The 14,718-nt window shown below is 41.9% G+C and overlaps 1 protein-coding gene across 4 annotated transcripts in view; it reads left to right on the forward strand.

Moving 5' to 3' along the window:
• The window catches only part of LOC136440836 (myosin-I heavy chain-like), an 88,740-nt gene that overhangs the window by 48,039 nt on the left and 25,983 nt on the right, over positions 1 to 14,718 (forward strand). For all 4 annotated transcript variants that reach the window (XM_066436967.1, XM_066436966.1, XM_066436969.1 and 1 more), the window contains exons 2-7: positions 4,253 to 4,393; positions 8,328 to 8,470; positions 10,091 to 10,254; positions 11,520 to 11,616; positions 13,919 to 13,996; positions 14,418 to 14,492. In XM_066436967.1, coding sequence (XP_066293064.1) covers positions 4,253 to 4,393; positions 8,328 to 8,470; positions 10,091 to 10,254; positions 11,520 to 11,616; positions 13,919 to 13,996; positions 14,418 to 14,492 — 698 coding nt within the window. The remainder of the gene's footprint in view (positions 1 to 4,252; positions 4,394 to 8,327; positions 8,471 to 10,090; positions 10,255 to 11,519; positions 11,617 to 13,918; positions 13,997 to 14,417; positions 14,493 to 14,718) is intronic.

A 14,718-nucleotide genomic window follows, 5' to 3' on the forward strand; every position in this document is an offset into this window, starting at 1 on the left:
GGGCGCCGAGCGGTCACAGGAGGCTTGATTGAATTCAGGCTAGTCTGGTCTGCAGTTCCTTCCCTTTTCTCAGTGTGTTTGAATCTCAGCTGTTATTTGAGAAGTTCTAACAAGGATTTTGCCCTGAGGGAAGACAGCAGCAGGATTGATGAGTTGGCCTTGTGATTTGCTGGTAATGAAGAAAGGAAACCCTAATGGACCTGAGGGGTTGTAGTAAGCACAGTTGACATTCCAGCTGTTTTCAGACAGGAGTATTACAGCTCCAACTCTATTGGAGGGAGACTTAAAGGTTAATATCATAATTTGTTACTTTGGAAATCATTGTGGGGTCTGTGCTTGCAGTAAATTATCCTTGCATCACTTTTGTGCATGGAGCATGCCCACCTTTGTATAGTCAATGAGCATATCATTATTGCAAGGATGGAGGTATAGTTTCAAATCTGTCAATCAAGATTTACAATGAAGGGCTTTGTTTAGCATTGTCTAGGCTTGGTTCAGGATGGAGTCGAAGTCTAGAAAGTGGTCATTGTCTTAAATGTATTTTACATGTAGGAGGGCCTGCATGCGCCTTTTATGTAGAGCGTAATCGGCCGTTTTAATTTTATGTAGAGCGTTGGCGACCACTGCATAATTAATGGTAGAGCGTAGGGGGGGCTTTCTGAATTTAGCGTAGAGCGTAGGGAGGCTTTCTGAATTTAGCGTATTACGTAGCCGGCCCTCCGAATTTAGCGTAGAGCGTTGTCGAGACCCCCCCATGCAGGCCCTCATGTAGCAGTTGAACTTCATAGCTTGTATTGAAATGTTTCATTTTTTTTAGATGATAGAGCCTAGTATTCTTCATAACATCAGAGTTGCTGTATTTTGTCTTGACAGCAGGTACCTTGTTTGAGGAGAGCTATTTGGCAGAATAGGGTACATTCAAAACTGTATACTTTATATATCACAGGTTAACTGCTGTAAACAAGGGCAGAATCAGGGGTACTAAAGTGTTTTTCCTGCCTGAAGCACTACCAGTACAGTCAAACCTGCCCAAGGCGACCACCCGGCGGACCGAGCAAAAACGGTCGCGATGGACAGGTGGTCGCCATGAAGAGGATTCCACTCACATGTTTCCAGGTCGAGGTTTTCAATACAGTACGTAAATGGATGGAAAATTATGTGAATTTAGACATATGACCCCCACCAGGTTAAATTCTCATTGACAGAAAGATCCTACAAAAATTACATTTTCCGTGCTGCATTTTCCGTTATCGTCGTAATAATTGTATACCGCTACATCGTGTATAAATTTTTGTCATAATTTTGACTACAAAACAATGGTTGCCTCGATGATCGCAGCGCCCTCCCGCATTCACACGTTACATTAAATAGTACACACTCACACACACGCACATCATCGAAGTTTTAAGGCCTAAGACAAATCCCTAGAAAACACCTGCTGACCCAAGCCTTTTTTGGGGCGCCGACCGCTGGATAAAAGGGGCAAAAAGTTTTCGATCCGACAACTAAAGATGAAAACGGAACGGTGTGATTTCGTCGCGCCGCGCCGCATCGAAAGGTAAGTCAGTGCAGCAGAACGCACACCGTCCAATAAAGGTTTGTGAGATTCATGGAAATAAAAAGAAAATAAGAATATTAATTTTAATTAATAACTAGAGTATTCGTAAATGTTCATACACAAAAGCAACGTGTTTTAGAAAGGTCATCGGTACGCCAAATCCGGGCCGCGGCAAAATCCAAGATGGCGTCGGGACCAAGGAACAATATTTCTCGCCCGACGTTTTGCCCGCCGCGAAGTCATTTTTCGGCGGAATTTAGTAAGACACAGACAGATTTTTGTTGAAAATACAAGAAATAGATAGTAGTTTCTGCGAAATCTGACTTTTTGACGCCATGCACTACGTATTCGTTTTGAAAATTGAATTTAAACCGAACTGAGTTTGCGGTAAACTATTACGATAGGCACAACAACATCACAAACATTTGTCTTTACAATATCTATAGGGGGAACGTTTGAATAAAACACTTCATGGAGGAATCGATGCTATAAAATTGCTATTCCATGTATTTTTGTCCTTATTTTTGTCCTTCAAAGTCTTGAAAACATTTCCGTGAAATCCGACAGCAAAATGATCCGATGTCACCACACGCTTGAAAATTAGGCGGCCGCCATGGGCAGGGATTGTGCTCTGTGCGGTCCCAATTCGTGGCGGTCGCGGTCGCGTTGGACAGGTGGTCGCCTTGGGTAGGCAGCTTAATGCTTGTGCCTATGGGGAAAAATTTCGGGACCGAGAAAAAGCGGTCGCCATGGCCAGGTGGTCGCGTTGAAAAGGTGGTCGCCTAGGCAGGTTTGACTGTATATCAAACGCCTTATCAGCGCTGTCCAGCTATCTGGGTTGTGCAGCATAGAGAGATCCATCATTGTCAAGTCATCCTGTCTTGGCAAGCTCCATTTGAACTAAGTCATCTGCATGAATTGTCATGTTTTCTAGATACACAAGCATGTTCTTTCACATTGACCTCTGTCCTGTCATGTTCGGTGGTACAGGCTCTCCATCATGTGGTGTAAATTGTTTTCCTCAGGGTCAGTTTGGACAGTAATTCCTCATTAATATGTCCTGGCAGACCTGTGAAGATAGATGTCCATCAACAGGAGCTTTGTACATTCAGGCCTTCCTTTGATTTCATACAGGTGGCCTGCATAATGATTGACCCTGTCTTATCACAGGTCAACCCTAGAAATTGCAATGCATATTATGCAGGGATAGGTCTGCACTCTACGTGGACCAATATAGTGCATCAGGAGTAAGTCTGTAGGTGACTTATGCCTCAGAAAGTCTAACATTTGATACCTACCTCTACATTATATATACCAAATGTACAACTGTAATGGTTACACTGTACAGACATCAGTGACATCTCTGACAGGTGACCTTATATCTGTTTCCTGTCTTACTCCTTGAAAGCAGGTGATGACCCTTCCAACATGTCCTCACCCCTTTATCATGCCTATCTGTCCCAGGATTAACTTGCCAGAACTCACATTCCTGCCCTGATTCATAGCAGGAGGTGGTGGTAAAGATAAGGACCTCCCCAATTGATTTTATGTCTTTGGGGATAGAATATGATATGTCTGGGGATGAGTTATGTCAGGTGAGGAGGTTGTATCTGTCCTGGATCCAGGAAGTGATGGCTTAGGCGCAGTTTACATTACGTTTTTCGCGTCAGCGGCGAAATTTCCCGCTGTCGGGAGGCCGCTGTCGCGACGTCTCTAGACACACCGCCCGGAAATATGACAGACACCTGCGGTGCTTGCATTTCGCCATCTTGTAGAAAGTATCGGGCGTAAGCATAACAAAAGCAAGAAACAAAATTGTATGATTGTACAACGGTAGACGGCGTCTCCCCGCCCGTATTAAACTACAATGCAAAGCCTTGTTTATGTGTAGATATTCCATGCTCATCACTCGTAAATGTGGGGAGGGGGGCACAAGTACGATAAATATATCCGCGGGGAAATGAATGCACGGCACAAAAGTCGCCGCGGATCCCGCGAATCTCTCTCTATATATATATACCGGGGATCTAAGTAGACTTACAGTATGCTAATCAGCGCGTGCTTTATGCTAATCGCCGAAACCCTGACTCCCGCTGACGCGAGCCCGACGTATTCTCTTTAGACGGAGTTTGAAGTTGACGGGGACTCCCGCTGTGCTGACGGGCGACGGCTTCGAAGCTGACGGGAGAAAATTTGTTAACAGCGGGACTACGTCGACGGGAATTGTCTTTACACGGGGTTCCCGCTGTCGCCAGTGGCGCTGACGCCAGTGGCGCTGACGGCAAAAGTATAATGTAAAGAGAGCCTAACTTGGTGAGACAGAAGGTTTGACAAAAAGGTGTCTGGCTTGGAAGTCCTTTGAAAAATACATTTGATTATATATCTGATGGGGGGGGGGGGGTGTCCCTGTGGTGTAGTGGTCTGGGGTTCAAGCCCCAGGGAGGACACCTCTGGACAAGAGGCGCATTGAGTCATACCAAAGACTTTATAAAAATGGTACATACTTCTGAAACAGTATGGAAGTTAAACACACTTCACTGCCAGTGGACTAGCCCCCTGCTACAGTGATTGCACCACAGTGTGGCCCAGGGCTATGAAACGGTGATGGGCACCGCCCTGTATATCAATAATGGTGTGGGAGGATTTTAACTTAAACTTTATATATCTGATGACTTGTATTTTATTCCCATGCAGCATCTACCTCAGATGATGTTGAGCTGTTGAGAGAACAGCTGAAGTCCCTGGGTTCGGAGCTTGCATCCATCCGCTCAGCCCTCAGCATCAAAGGGGAGGACGACACCAAAAGTCGCACCTCCAGAATGTCCAGTCGGAGAGGTGAGTACTTCAAAGTACAGTAATTATACGTTGATGAAAGTAACATCCAAGTAGTAAGATACGCCAAAAATAATTACTCAAGCAACTGGATAAAATTTTGAAACAGTCAGACGTTTCAGACAGCATCCACTGTCTTTCGTCAGTGACTACGTCTGACTGTTTCAAAATTTTATCCAGTTGCTTGAGTAATCATTTTTGGCGTACAGTAATTATACCTTAGAACTTCTTTTCTCTGCTGTAGGTCCTGTTGGTCATATACATGTAAACAGTAAAGCCGTCTATCTATGTGAATATTTCGGAAAAAAACATATTGTCTGTTGGCTTTTATCCTTAGGATGATGGTCTGTGAACAAAGTCTACGAACCAAAGACAGTTAATAGGATTAAGGTTAATTATGGAGATTTACTGACCCTGGGATATTGCTGAGGGTGTAAAGCCTGTCCAAACACTCTATTCAACAAGTATGTTAAGAATCTGCGTTGGAAACAGGTGTTCTTTTTACTGTCCCGTGACCCACATGCCCCTAGTATCAACCTCACCTCCTCTTATGACAGGAGTCTTGGTACAGATTGCCCAGATTGTAAGCCTCCTCATCTAAAACGTGATCTTCTCCTCCAACCTGTAAACAGACCAAGAGGAGAGTGTGTTGTTTATATGGACCTTGTCAGTACAGTGGTCTGACCCTGGTAGTAGGGCACATTCCATGCATGAGTGGGGACCTGAGCAGATCAGCCTGGGAAGACCCCATACAGATCTTCTATGTAACATTAGCCAGACTTGTATAGGTAGGATATTAGAGCTATTTGACACAATATGTTTAATCATGGATGGACCAGGAAGGCCGGTGGGGGGAGACTGTCCCTTAGAAATATGAATAGTCTTGAAAAGAGACCACAAGAAGCAGAGCCAAAGAACAGGAAATATAGGGGATCAGCCATTCAATATGGAGCTTAATGTAGCAGGAGACAATTTTGTTCTCATGCATACTGTTTGATGGCACATAAACAGAAGAAGCTTTTTTCCCCTGGGCACCTGGGGAAAAAGCGTAAACCCACTGTATGTTAGATTTTTGAATATATGTATGTATCTTATTATAACAGACCATAGAAATTGTAAAAATGTTGAAGTAGAACACTTTCTGCTCCTTTGTAGGGGTGTTGTGCAGCCTTGTAGTTCTGTTTGTGCTCATCCACGGTAATAATCCACAAGGCTGCCCATATTTGTTGTTACATAGAAACCTTTGGAGGGGAAACCTATCCCATTGTGCCAGGTGCAATGGCAGTGATGTCGGCACCTTTAGAACTTTGTCCCGCCTTCATCCTAGGTAGCTTTGACAGTGCTTGCAAGTTATACCTGCTGCCCAGGTACTTGGATTACCAAAAAGGTGTGACATATCAGGGGGTTCAAAAGAACACAAAGCACGAACATAAACAGAACAGAGGCTCTGGTATGTTTGTTGGTTCAATTAGAATAACTGATACTATTTGCCGTAATAGAAACCCCAAGGTTGTGCAAATCATTACCCCAGGGTCAAGGTTGTCAAGTTCTTTGTCCTGGCAGGAAGATGTTAGTACCTGAGCTGTTTGTAGTGAAGTGTAATGCTGCGCTGTTCAAGTACATTTGGCAAAATACATCTGAATAGCAAACAGCTAATGAGCAAAGGTGTCTCTATGAGAGGTATGGAATACTTTTGTTGGCTTAAGTTGTAATAAGTGTCCGGACAAGTAGTGTCTTTATATTTGTTTGATTATGAGATTAATACTGATATTCCACATAACGTTCCATTTAGTTAAAAGTTTGGAGACAAGGTGCCCATTTCCGTTCAAAACGAAAAGGGACTGTTTTAACATGCAACATTTGCAAGGTCAACATCCAGACGAAATGAAAATAGGATTTCAAAGGCACCTTAACCTTAAGGGCAGATCACCAGGGTGGATTAAGGGAACAATGCTCTCTATTTTTTTTGCCAAATCTACCACCATCCCTTGTCATGCAAAGCCATTCAATTGCCATGTTGTCTCCATGGTGCTAAGTGGATCGTGTCAGCTGTTTCATCTCCATAATGGAATATACTTAATGAAATTTTACCAACAGAAGTGTAGGTCTTTTTATTCCTTAATGTTTATGCTTTCCCCTAATGTTCATTCCACATGTGAACTTATCTACGTTCCAACCATTTCATCCTGTTTACATGTCTCCTTCCTGTGAAGGGCGCTATGCTAAGTGTTCTGAGTTTCCCCAAGACGTAAACACAGAATTCCTTTCTATAGGAAGCTAGAAGAGTCTCCAAGGTTTCTTAATTGAGTCTTGGCTATATACTGGAAATACTTATTGGATTGTGGAGAGTGAACTGAAGCAGGTTGGTCCAATTCAGAAAGGGCTTGTTTGGATCTTGTGTAGATGTTGTGATGTAAAACTGAGGATGAGGGACAGTGAATCATGTGGACAGGACATGTTCAGGTATTGTGTCATGTAGGTAAGGATATTCATGTTTGACACTATGGTTGGGTTTGAAATTTAGTTATAAAGTTCTAAGCCTTGAAATTAATGGTACATGAAGAACTCATTGTACCAAGTTGTTAAGTTTTTGTTGGTTATTGCAGCTGTGATTTTGCTCTCTCAGAGAATCCACATAGTGTTTGTCATTGTTTTGAAAGAAACGATATTTCCCAGATATCTGCAAGTGAAGAGATGAAGGGATGATATGAGATATATATTGTCACTTCAGTACTGAAAAATTAACAGCTTATATCATCAGCTCTTCTTGTCAGAATATGGCCCACTCATTCTGTTGCAGAAGATACAAGATACACAAATGGACAACTATCCTAGCCTCCTTCGCAGACTTCCTATAACGGCAGCGTATATATTGGGGGGGGGGGGGGGGGTGCAAGGTTCTCTAATGCCGGCAAGGGAGTTGTGTAGCCAAGAGAGTTGTGTAGCCGAGGTCGTCCCTCCCTTGGCTTAACATAACTCCCTTGCCGGCCTGAAAGAACCTCTCCCCTCCCCTCCCCTCCCACCCCCCCCCCCAATATATACGCCGACATTATACGAAGTCTGCAAAGGAGGCTACAACTATCCGCCATACTTCAAACAGTCTGACCTTTGGCGCCCACCTGCTGCTGGTCCAGTGTTTATGTGTTTAGTGTCCGATGATGAGTGGAAACACCAGGACAGGTGCCCTACTGGATGGTTGGGTAATGATGCAGTACAGGTTCCTGTGTTGGAGGACACAAAGTAATACCATGATGATGGATACCCCCACCCCCCTGGACATATTTGTTTCTGTTGTTCAGTTGGGCTTTCTCTTACCTACAGGTTCAAACCATCATGTGTGGCAGCAGTTATTCTGTATGTCTAATAAAGCTTTTTAAAGCTTTATTTAAAGATGACATGTGGAAGAATTGGCTCCAGAAGTAGTTGCAGGAGGTATCCTGTATGACCAAGGAGGTTATAAGGAAGGAAGTTATTATGGGGAACAAAGCTGACATCGAGTGAATGAATGATAATGTTGATAGACTTTTTATATCAGTAGATCCGCATTGCTTTCTGATGACACAGGACCTGCTATTAGTTTTTGTTTCTGTTCACACAGCCCTAACCTTATAATTCTTCCCCCATACAACTTTTAATGAGCCAAATGAGTGCTAAATGGTGAGGAAAAATGGCCCTGTGGGAATTGAACATTCTCTTGGGATTTGAGAGTCAGCAAGATAATGGAAGAAATGAAATGGCAGAAAATCAGGACTAATAACAGATGATTCATGCACTTTTCTTGTTGTAATGTTGGAGCTGCTTTTCATTCCTCTGGAACAATTTTAAAGGATGTCTTGCCAAAAGATTTACGTTTTTTGGTTTTTAGAAAATGATACCATTGTGACCTGGTTGTGCATTTCACAGTTTAAAATTTGTATTTTTCGGCTGTTTTCCCCAGGTTCCCGGAGAGCGTCTGTGTCCAGCCAGTCCAGTCCAGGCCGGTTCTCCCACATGACCGACCTGATCCACCTGGCTGGCCCGCTGACAGAGGATGCCATCCTCCGCACCCTGCAGTCCAGATTCTACAGTGGGGAGTATTATGTGAGTGTTGATGTAAAGGCTTTGCAGACATGTAATATTTTAGGTGTAACAACTTAGGGGTATACCTAAACACCACAAACCACCGCAAACGACCGCAACCCACCGCAAACGGGTCTAATATGCATTGTACATGGTCAGGGACCTTATGTCACGCCCTGAATACATTGTCTATGCAATCATGAATAAAAAATATGGAGCAAATCTTAAGTGTTTACCAGTTTTATCAAGTTATTCCGCTCATATCAAGACCGGAAGAATTTCTGGCGGCCATATTGAATCGTCGGTGTTCGGGGTCTGCATAGAGAGCTCTTTGATACGTTTTCTCTAGCTTGACAGACGACGGGGCAATAAGTATTGATAAAACCTGGATGTTGTTGGTAATAGATCATAGCATAGTATTATTGTATCATTATCAAGTCATAACTCATCTCAGCTTCAAATACAAGGAGGAGCTGAGTTTAATCTTTATTACTTGTCAGAAAATTGGTAGCAATTGACTTGGCAACATAGACACAGGCCAGTTGGACATTACCAGGTAGTTTTGCACTTCTACTAACCAACAGGTTCATCTACAGAGTTTGTTTGATTTAAAATCCCTAACAGTGAGTCTAACTACCCTGATGTAACACAATCACAAAGTGTGCAATCCTGACAAGACCACCTGTTTGACAGGGTCGTGTCTTGAAAATGTAATCTTTATTTCCTCAATTAGTGCTTTCTAGTAATTACCAAAATGTTGCTATCATTATCAGTTCTTTCCCAGGACATATGGGAATTCCTTTGGTCAATCTTGGTAACAACCCAGAATAAATAGAAATTACGCCAATTCAAAAACTTCCCAAACTGTGTGTTTCTGATGTATTGCTGTCATGCTGAAACTCTGGCTTTATGCAGTCATATAAATCACCAAGTACTCCAAGCATGTGGAGTTGCTCTTGAATTATGCAACATGTGTTGGTGCTGTAGCATGATGTGCACTTATCGTGCACTTTATTGTGTAGCAACAGTAAAAATAACTGACATTACGAGCCAATGCCATCACATAAAGCTTCCCCGCATCCCAGGTCCTGTCATCATAATGCAATAAAGTCTTCATAAAACTTTTCTCACTGAGCCATAAAAGAAATTCCAGAATATACGTGTCATACTGGAGATGTCCCTCTAACAAGACGGGGGTCTAATTAGGATGTCTGCACTCTGAAATGACAGCTTTTACACCAGTTAAGAATCCAAGGGTGCTATTTATGACGCACAAGTTGGATGAAAATTAGAATGGTTGAGGATTAGAATGATTCTGATTTTTAGTAAAGCTTTTCATTGTACTTGTACTGAAGGCTCCACGGGTAACGTTATATTCATGATATATATATTTGTATGAAGAATGTATGTCGGATATAGGAGATTGTTTGTACACAACCAGGTATTGATCTCACCTGCTAACGTTTTGATGTCTGTCAGACACCTTCTGCAGAGCTTCTGACTGGAGTACTGCTTCTCACCGCTATAAGTAGCTGATGTAGGTGGCAAAAAATCTCCTATATCCTATATTCTACCAACCTGATGAAATTATTTTCGGAAATGTATGTCCGATTCTAAATTTGTTTTCAAATCCTCTTGCAGACGAATATAGGACCTATCACTGTGCTGGCGAACCCCTACAACTGTAGCTTCCCTGATGTTGCGCTACATGCGGACCCCCGCAGACACCAGCCTCTGCACAGGGTGGCGAAGGACACTGTCAAACAGCAGCTGGAGACTGGTCACTCACAAGTCGCCATCTTCAGGTGGGACATCAAACTTTTTAAATTTTTTTTATTCAAAGAAGGATCAAATACATGACCAAAGACAAAGTGGCGGCTTACTCAAGTTGTGCACAACTTATATCATAGCCGCCACTTGTACAGTATGGAAAATAAGATGTTTGACAACACACTAAAACAATGAATGACGGGAGTAAACTAGTTGGTGTGAGTCCGACCAAGCGCCCCCCCAGCGGAAAAGAAAGTAAAAGAACACATATAACTAAAAGTGTTTAGTTGCTAAGACATAGCCTTGGACAGCTAACATGATATTACAGTTAATGCTAGAAGAAATAATGGAACTGCCACGTAAAATCAAAAGTTGTTTGGCATTATCAGACATGGTGTTGAAATTAACTATGTGTTCAAGGATCCCAGATCACATCAAACTTCTGTGCATCATTTAGCTTCAAGCGGACAGCTGAGTCATCTTTTTTTTCTACTGTAGGCTATAAGATCGACAGGCTGTTCTAAGAAAAAATGATTGGGCCAAACAACAGTACTGCAACCTATACTGTAATTCACTTTAAGTTCACGGTAGCAAAATTTCACGGTATTAGAAAAATGGACATTTTCACTGAACTTTAACTTCACGGTGGTAGCAAGTGACTTGCAGAAAGGATGTTTGAAGGAATCATAAATAGGTTTTTCACTGTGATGATAAGTTCACGGTCCAGCAGTGACAGTGAAAACAGTGAACTTAAAGTTACAGTGAAAGAAACAAGAACTACAGTACTTAAAGGAATCCAGAGCATTTTATGAGGCTTAAAACTTGAATAAAAAAACTCCAATTTCTAGTCATTCCTACACATAGTAAGTTTTAATAACACTATACCATTACATATTGACATTAAAGGAGCAAAGATACGATGTCGTTGTGTGGTGAGAACTGTAGTAAACAGTGGCATTAAATGTCAATTTCATGAAGATTACAGCAACTAGAATATTTCCAGTTTTCAAGCATCATAAAATGCTCTGGGTGCCTTTAACTTGAAGCGGACTGCTGAATCATTGTATTTTTCTACTGTAGGCTATAAGATCGAAAAACTGTTCTAAGAAAAAATGAATGGGCCAAACAACAGTACTGCAACCTATACTTAAATTTGTCAATCACTGCTATGTAAAATGCTTAAACACCCTACACTGATATTTTCTTATTTACATTTTGACAACTACAGCCTTAATGCTATTTTGCCTAACCACCGGTATTTTCTGCTACAGTAATTGTTATATTTCTGTTTCCCCAACAGTGGTGAGAATGGCAGTGGGAAGACTTACTCCTCACAGCTCCTGCTGAGACAACTGTTTGATGTGGCGGGAGGAGGGCCTGAGACAGACGCCTTCAAGGTAAAACACTCATGGCGACCTTCTTTTGTGGACATTGCTCTGAAGCAATGATAGTAGCATTATTGTAGCCTGGAATCCAAACCTATTATAGCTCCCGAGTCTCCGCAAATGCCTTCAGACTCCAGACAGGATATGCGTGCTGCAGGTATGTCTCTGGACACATCACTTCTGACCTTCATCAAACAGAGGCAGCTGTATTCATCATGTGCCTCGTATCTCACTCGGCCATCACCAAGTGATACTCACTCAATAAACAGTTTGAAGGTGAGTCAGTGATCCTTTCGTCACTGTGTGAATAGTACTCAACACCTTTCAACTGGATACTTAATGACACATGTTCAAAAGTACCACCTCAGATTTGGAGAGAGACTCAGGAGCTACAATAGCTTTGGATTCCAGACTAATGATAGGCTGATAGACCAAGTGAAGATTTCTCCCTTCATAGCTGTCATTTGACTTTATGTGCTTGACCAGGAAGGACAGTTTGGGACAAGGAATGTCTGTCATTTTCTTGTCCTTGTAATTAACATCTCACATAGCCTATTCCACCCACCAACATTCTTACTGATACAGATATCTATCTTATTGATACTGATATTCATCTGATACTTCATGAACAATGTTGATTGGTGACAAATGGTACTTGATATTTTAAGGAAAGCTATTGTTTGTTTCTTTGAGTGTGTACTACCTCTGTACACAATATAATGTCCTACTTTTTAGTTAGTTTTTTGTGACTCGTGTATGTCGAGCTTATGTATATTATTTGAATGTATAATTTCCTTTTGAAAAGCCAATAAAGAGGGAAAAAAGATTCTTGCCACAAATCATTTCTACTCCATTGTGTCCCTCAGCTTCCTCCCGCTGTCCCTTTTCACATATCAAAAGTGTGTTTGTCCCTTCCTCCTGTAACAGTCGGCGCGGGTTCGAATCCCGGGGGCCAGGAGACTGTTCTACTCGCTTCTTTGTTTCACTGGTTCCCACACCGACCCTGTGAGCCTGGAAAAATGTGCCACACAGGGATATCAAACTCAGAGATTCAAGGACGAATCTTAAAAAGAAAAGGGGGAGTAGTATAACAGTGGGGTGCAAGCGTCTCCAACTGACCAGTCTAACTGGTCTAGACCTTTTAGCCTAGTGGTTAAGGCGTGCAGCCTGTGATCTGGCTGCCCGGTTTTGGTGTGGGTTCGAATCCCGGGGGCCAGGAGACTGTTTCTACCCGCTTCTTTGTTTCACTACTGTTGATTTCCTGCTGAGCCAGAGGTTTCTGGCTCTAATTCTCTCTCTAGAGTCTGAGGTGATTACTCTGCCCACCTGATGTCTGCTTCTTTTGTTAGGTTTATCATTAGGAAAATGTCAGCCCTTACTGTCGCTACAATGAAATCTGAATGCAACAAGGCATGATCAAATGTATAAAGATGTTTCATAAGGTTAACACATCCTTTTTACATACGTTTCTGTAACATGCCACCTAAAACTGTGCTTTATTGAAGTACACAATTATATATGAAGAGAATTCAGACTCTACAACTGGATTAGAATTCGGAGATTTATTTCCTGACGTTTCGTGGTTTTTCTAGTTATTGTAAATAAGTATACGTACTGGTTAGTTCTGCTAGTTCATTTTAGTGACGCTGAAGAAGAGTGATGGACGTCCGGAAATAAATCTCTGAATTCTTATCCAGTTGTAGAGTCTGAATTCTCTTTATATATTGTTTACCTGGATGTCTAACCTTCACAAACGTAGTATAGTACATAATTATATAGTACCTTCCAACTGCAAATGACATATGCTTAAAGAACCATGGAAGGAGCTCACCTGAATTTGTGTATCTGTTGTCCTTGGGTGTGGTGTCTTGAGGTGGGGCATCTCTTGCAAAAGCAAAGAAGTTTGTAATCTTTTCAACAAACACTATGCTATTCACACTCTTTGTGAAGAAGATTATACCCTAGAAGTAGTTATTTATGGAGTGGAGAGGACTAAATCTTGGCAAAGTGCAAGGGAGGGGTGGGGGTAGTCCCAACAGGTTGGAAATAGATGGCTGTCAAAACTACTTTCACGTCTTACAAAAACATTGCTGAAAAATGTCTGTCTGGAATTTTGAAAAGGTTTACTCAAGTTGAGACAGCATCTTAGGAAACAGATAACGTTATATTTGGAAATATTGTGTAGGCTACAGCGCTATCACTGTTTTCACAGGGGTAGCCAAATCATTGCTGTTTCAGTGGCTCAGTCTATTTTGTTTCCATAGTTACATATGTGTACATTTTTTTAGAAATCCTAACCTTGTTTCCCCTACAGCATCTGTCTGCAGCCTTCACTGTCTTACGCTCCATAGGAAGTGCCAAAACTGCCAGCAATAGTGAGTCTAGTAGAATGGTGAGTTATTGTATCAATGTGTGTACAGCTGCTTGTATATGTACATAGAAACTACATATTACATCTTGATTTAAAAGTATGACATTTCATAGAGAACAATCTTCATCACCAACTATCTGCATGAGGACACCTTATCTGTATACATTCTTTCTAATCATAATGGCAGGTGTTGGGAGAAGTACTGTAACAGTACACTGTCAGGTATACTTACCAATCAAAAGTTATCATATTAGTGCATATGGAATTTGGTGATGACGTGTTAGAGTACAGTTATGTCAGTCTGTCATGACAGAGAATCAGTAGGATAGTTCTGCAGTGGTGTTATGTGTGATGCTAATACAACAAAGAAGGTATTCAGAATGTTTAGTCATAGGGGAAAATACATAGAATACTGACAGAGTTTCCATTTTCCCATGTCCAGGGTCATTTCATTGAAGTGCATGTAGTAGATGGAGCCATCTTCAGGACCAAGATTCACTGCTACTTTATTGATCAGGTAATCAAAGTTTCATGTCAGCTCTAATAACAAGTTTTCTCCTTTCCTATGGATGGAATGGCTAGAAACTCCAGTTTGTATAGCAATTAAGAGAGGCAGACAGGGATTTGTCTCCAGTTGTGCTTACATCTATTAAAGGTAGACAGACAAAGGGGAGAAAAACCAACAAGGATTACAGAGGCACCAGGCGTGGGGAGATCTTATCACATCCCAGGCAGGGGGTGGA

This window comes from Branchiostoma lanceolatum, chromosome 8 (assembly GCF_035083965.1).
Source record: "Branchiostoma lanceolatum isolate klBraLanc5 chromosome 8, klBraLanc5.hap2, whole genome shotgun sequence".
Classification (NCBI taxonomy): Eukaryota; Metazoa; Chordata; class Leptocardii; order Amphioxiformes; family Branchiostomatidae; genus Branchiostoma; species Branchiostoma lanceolatum.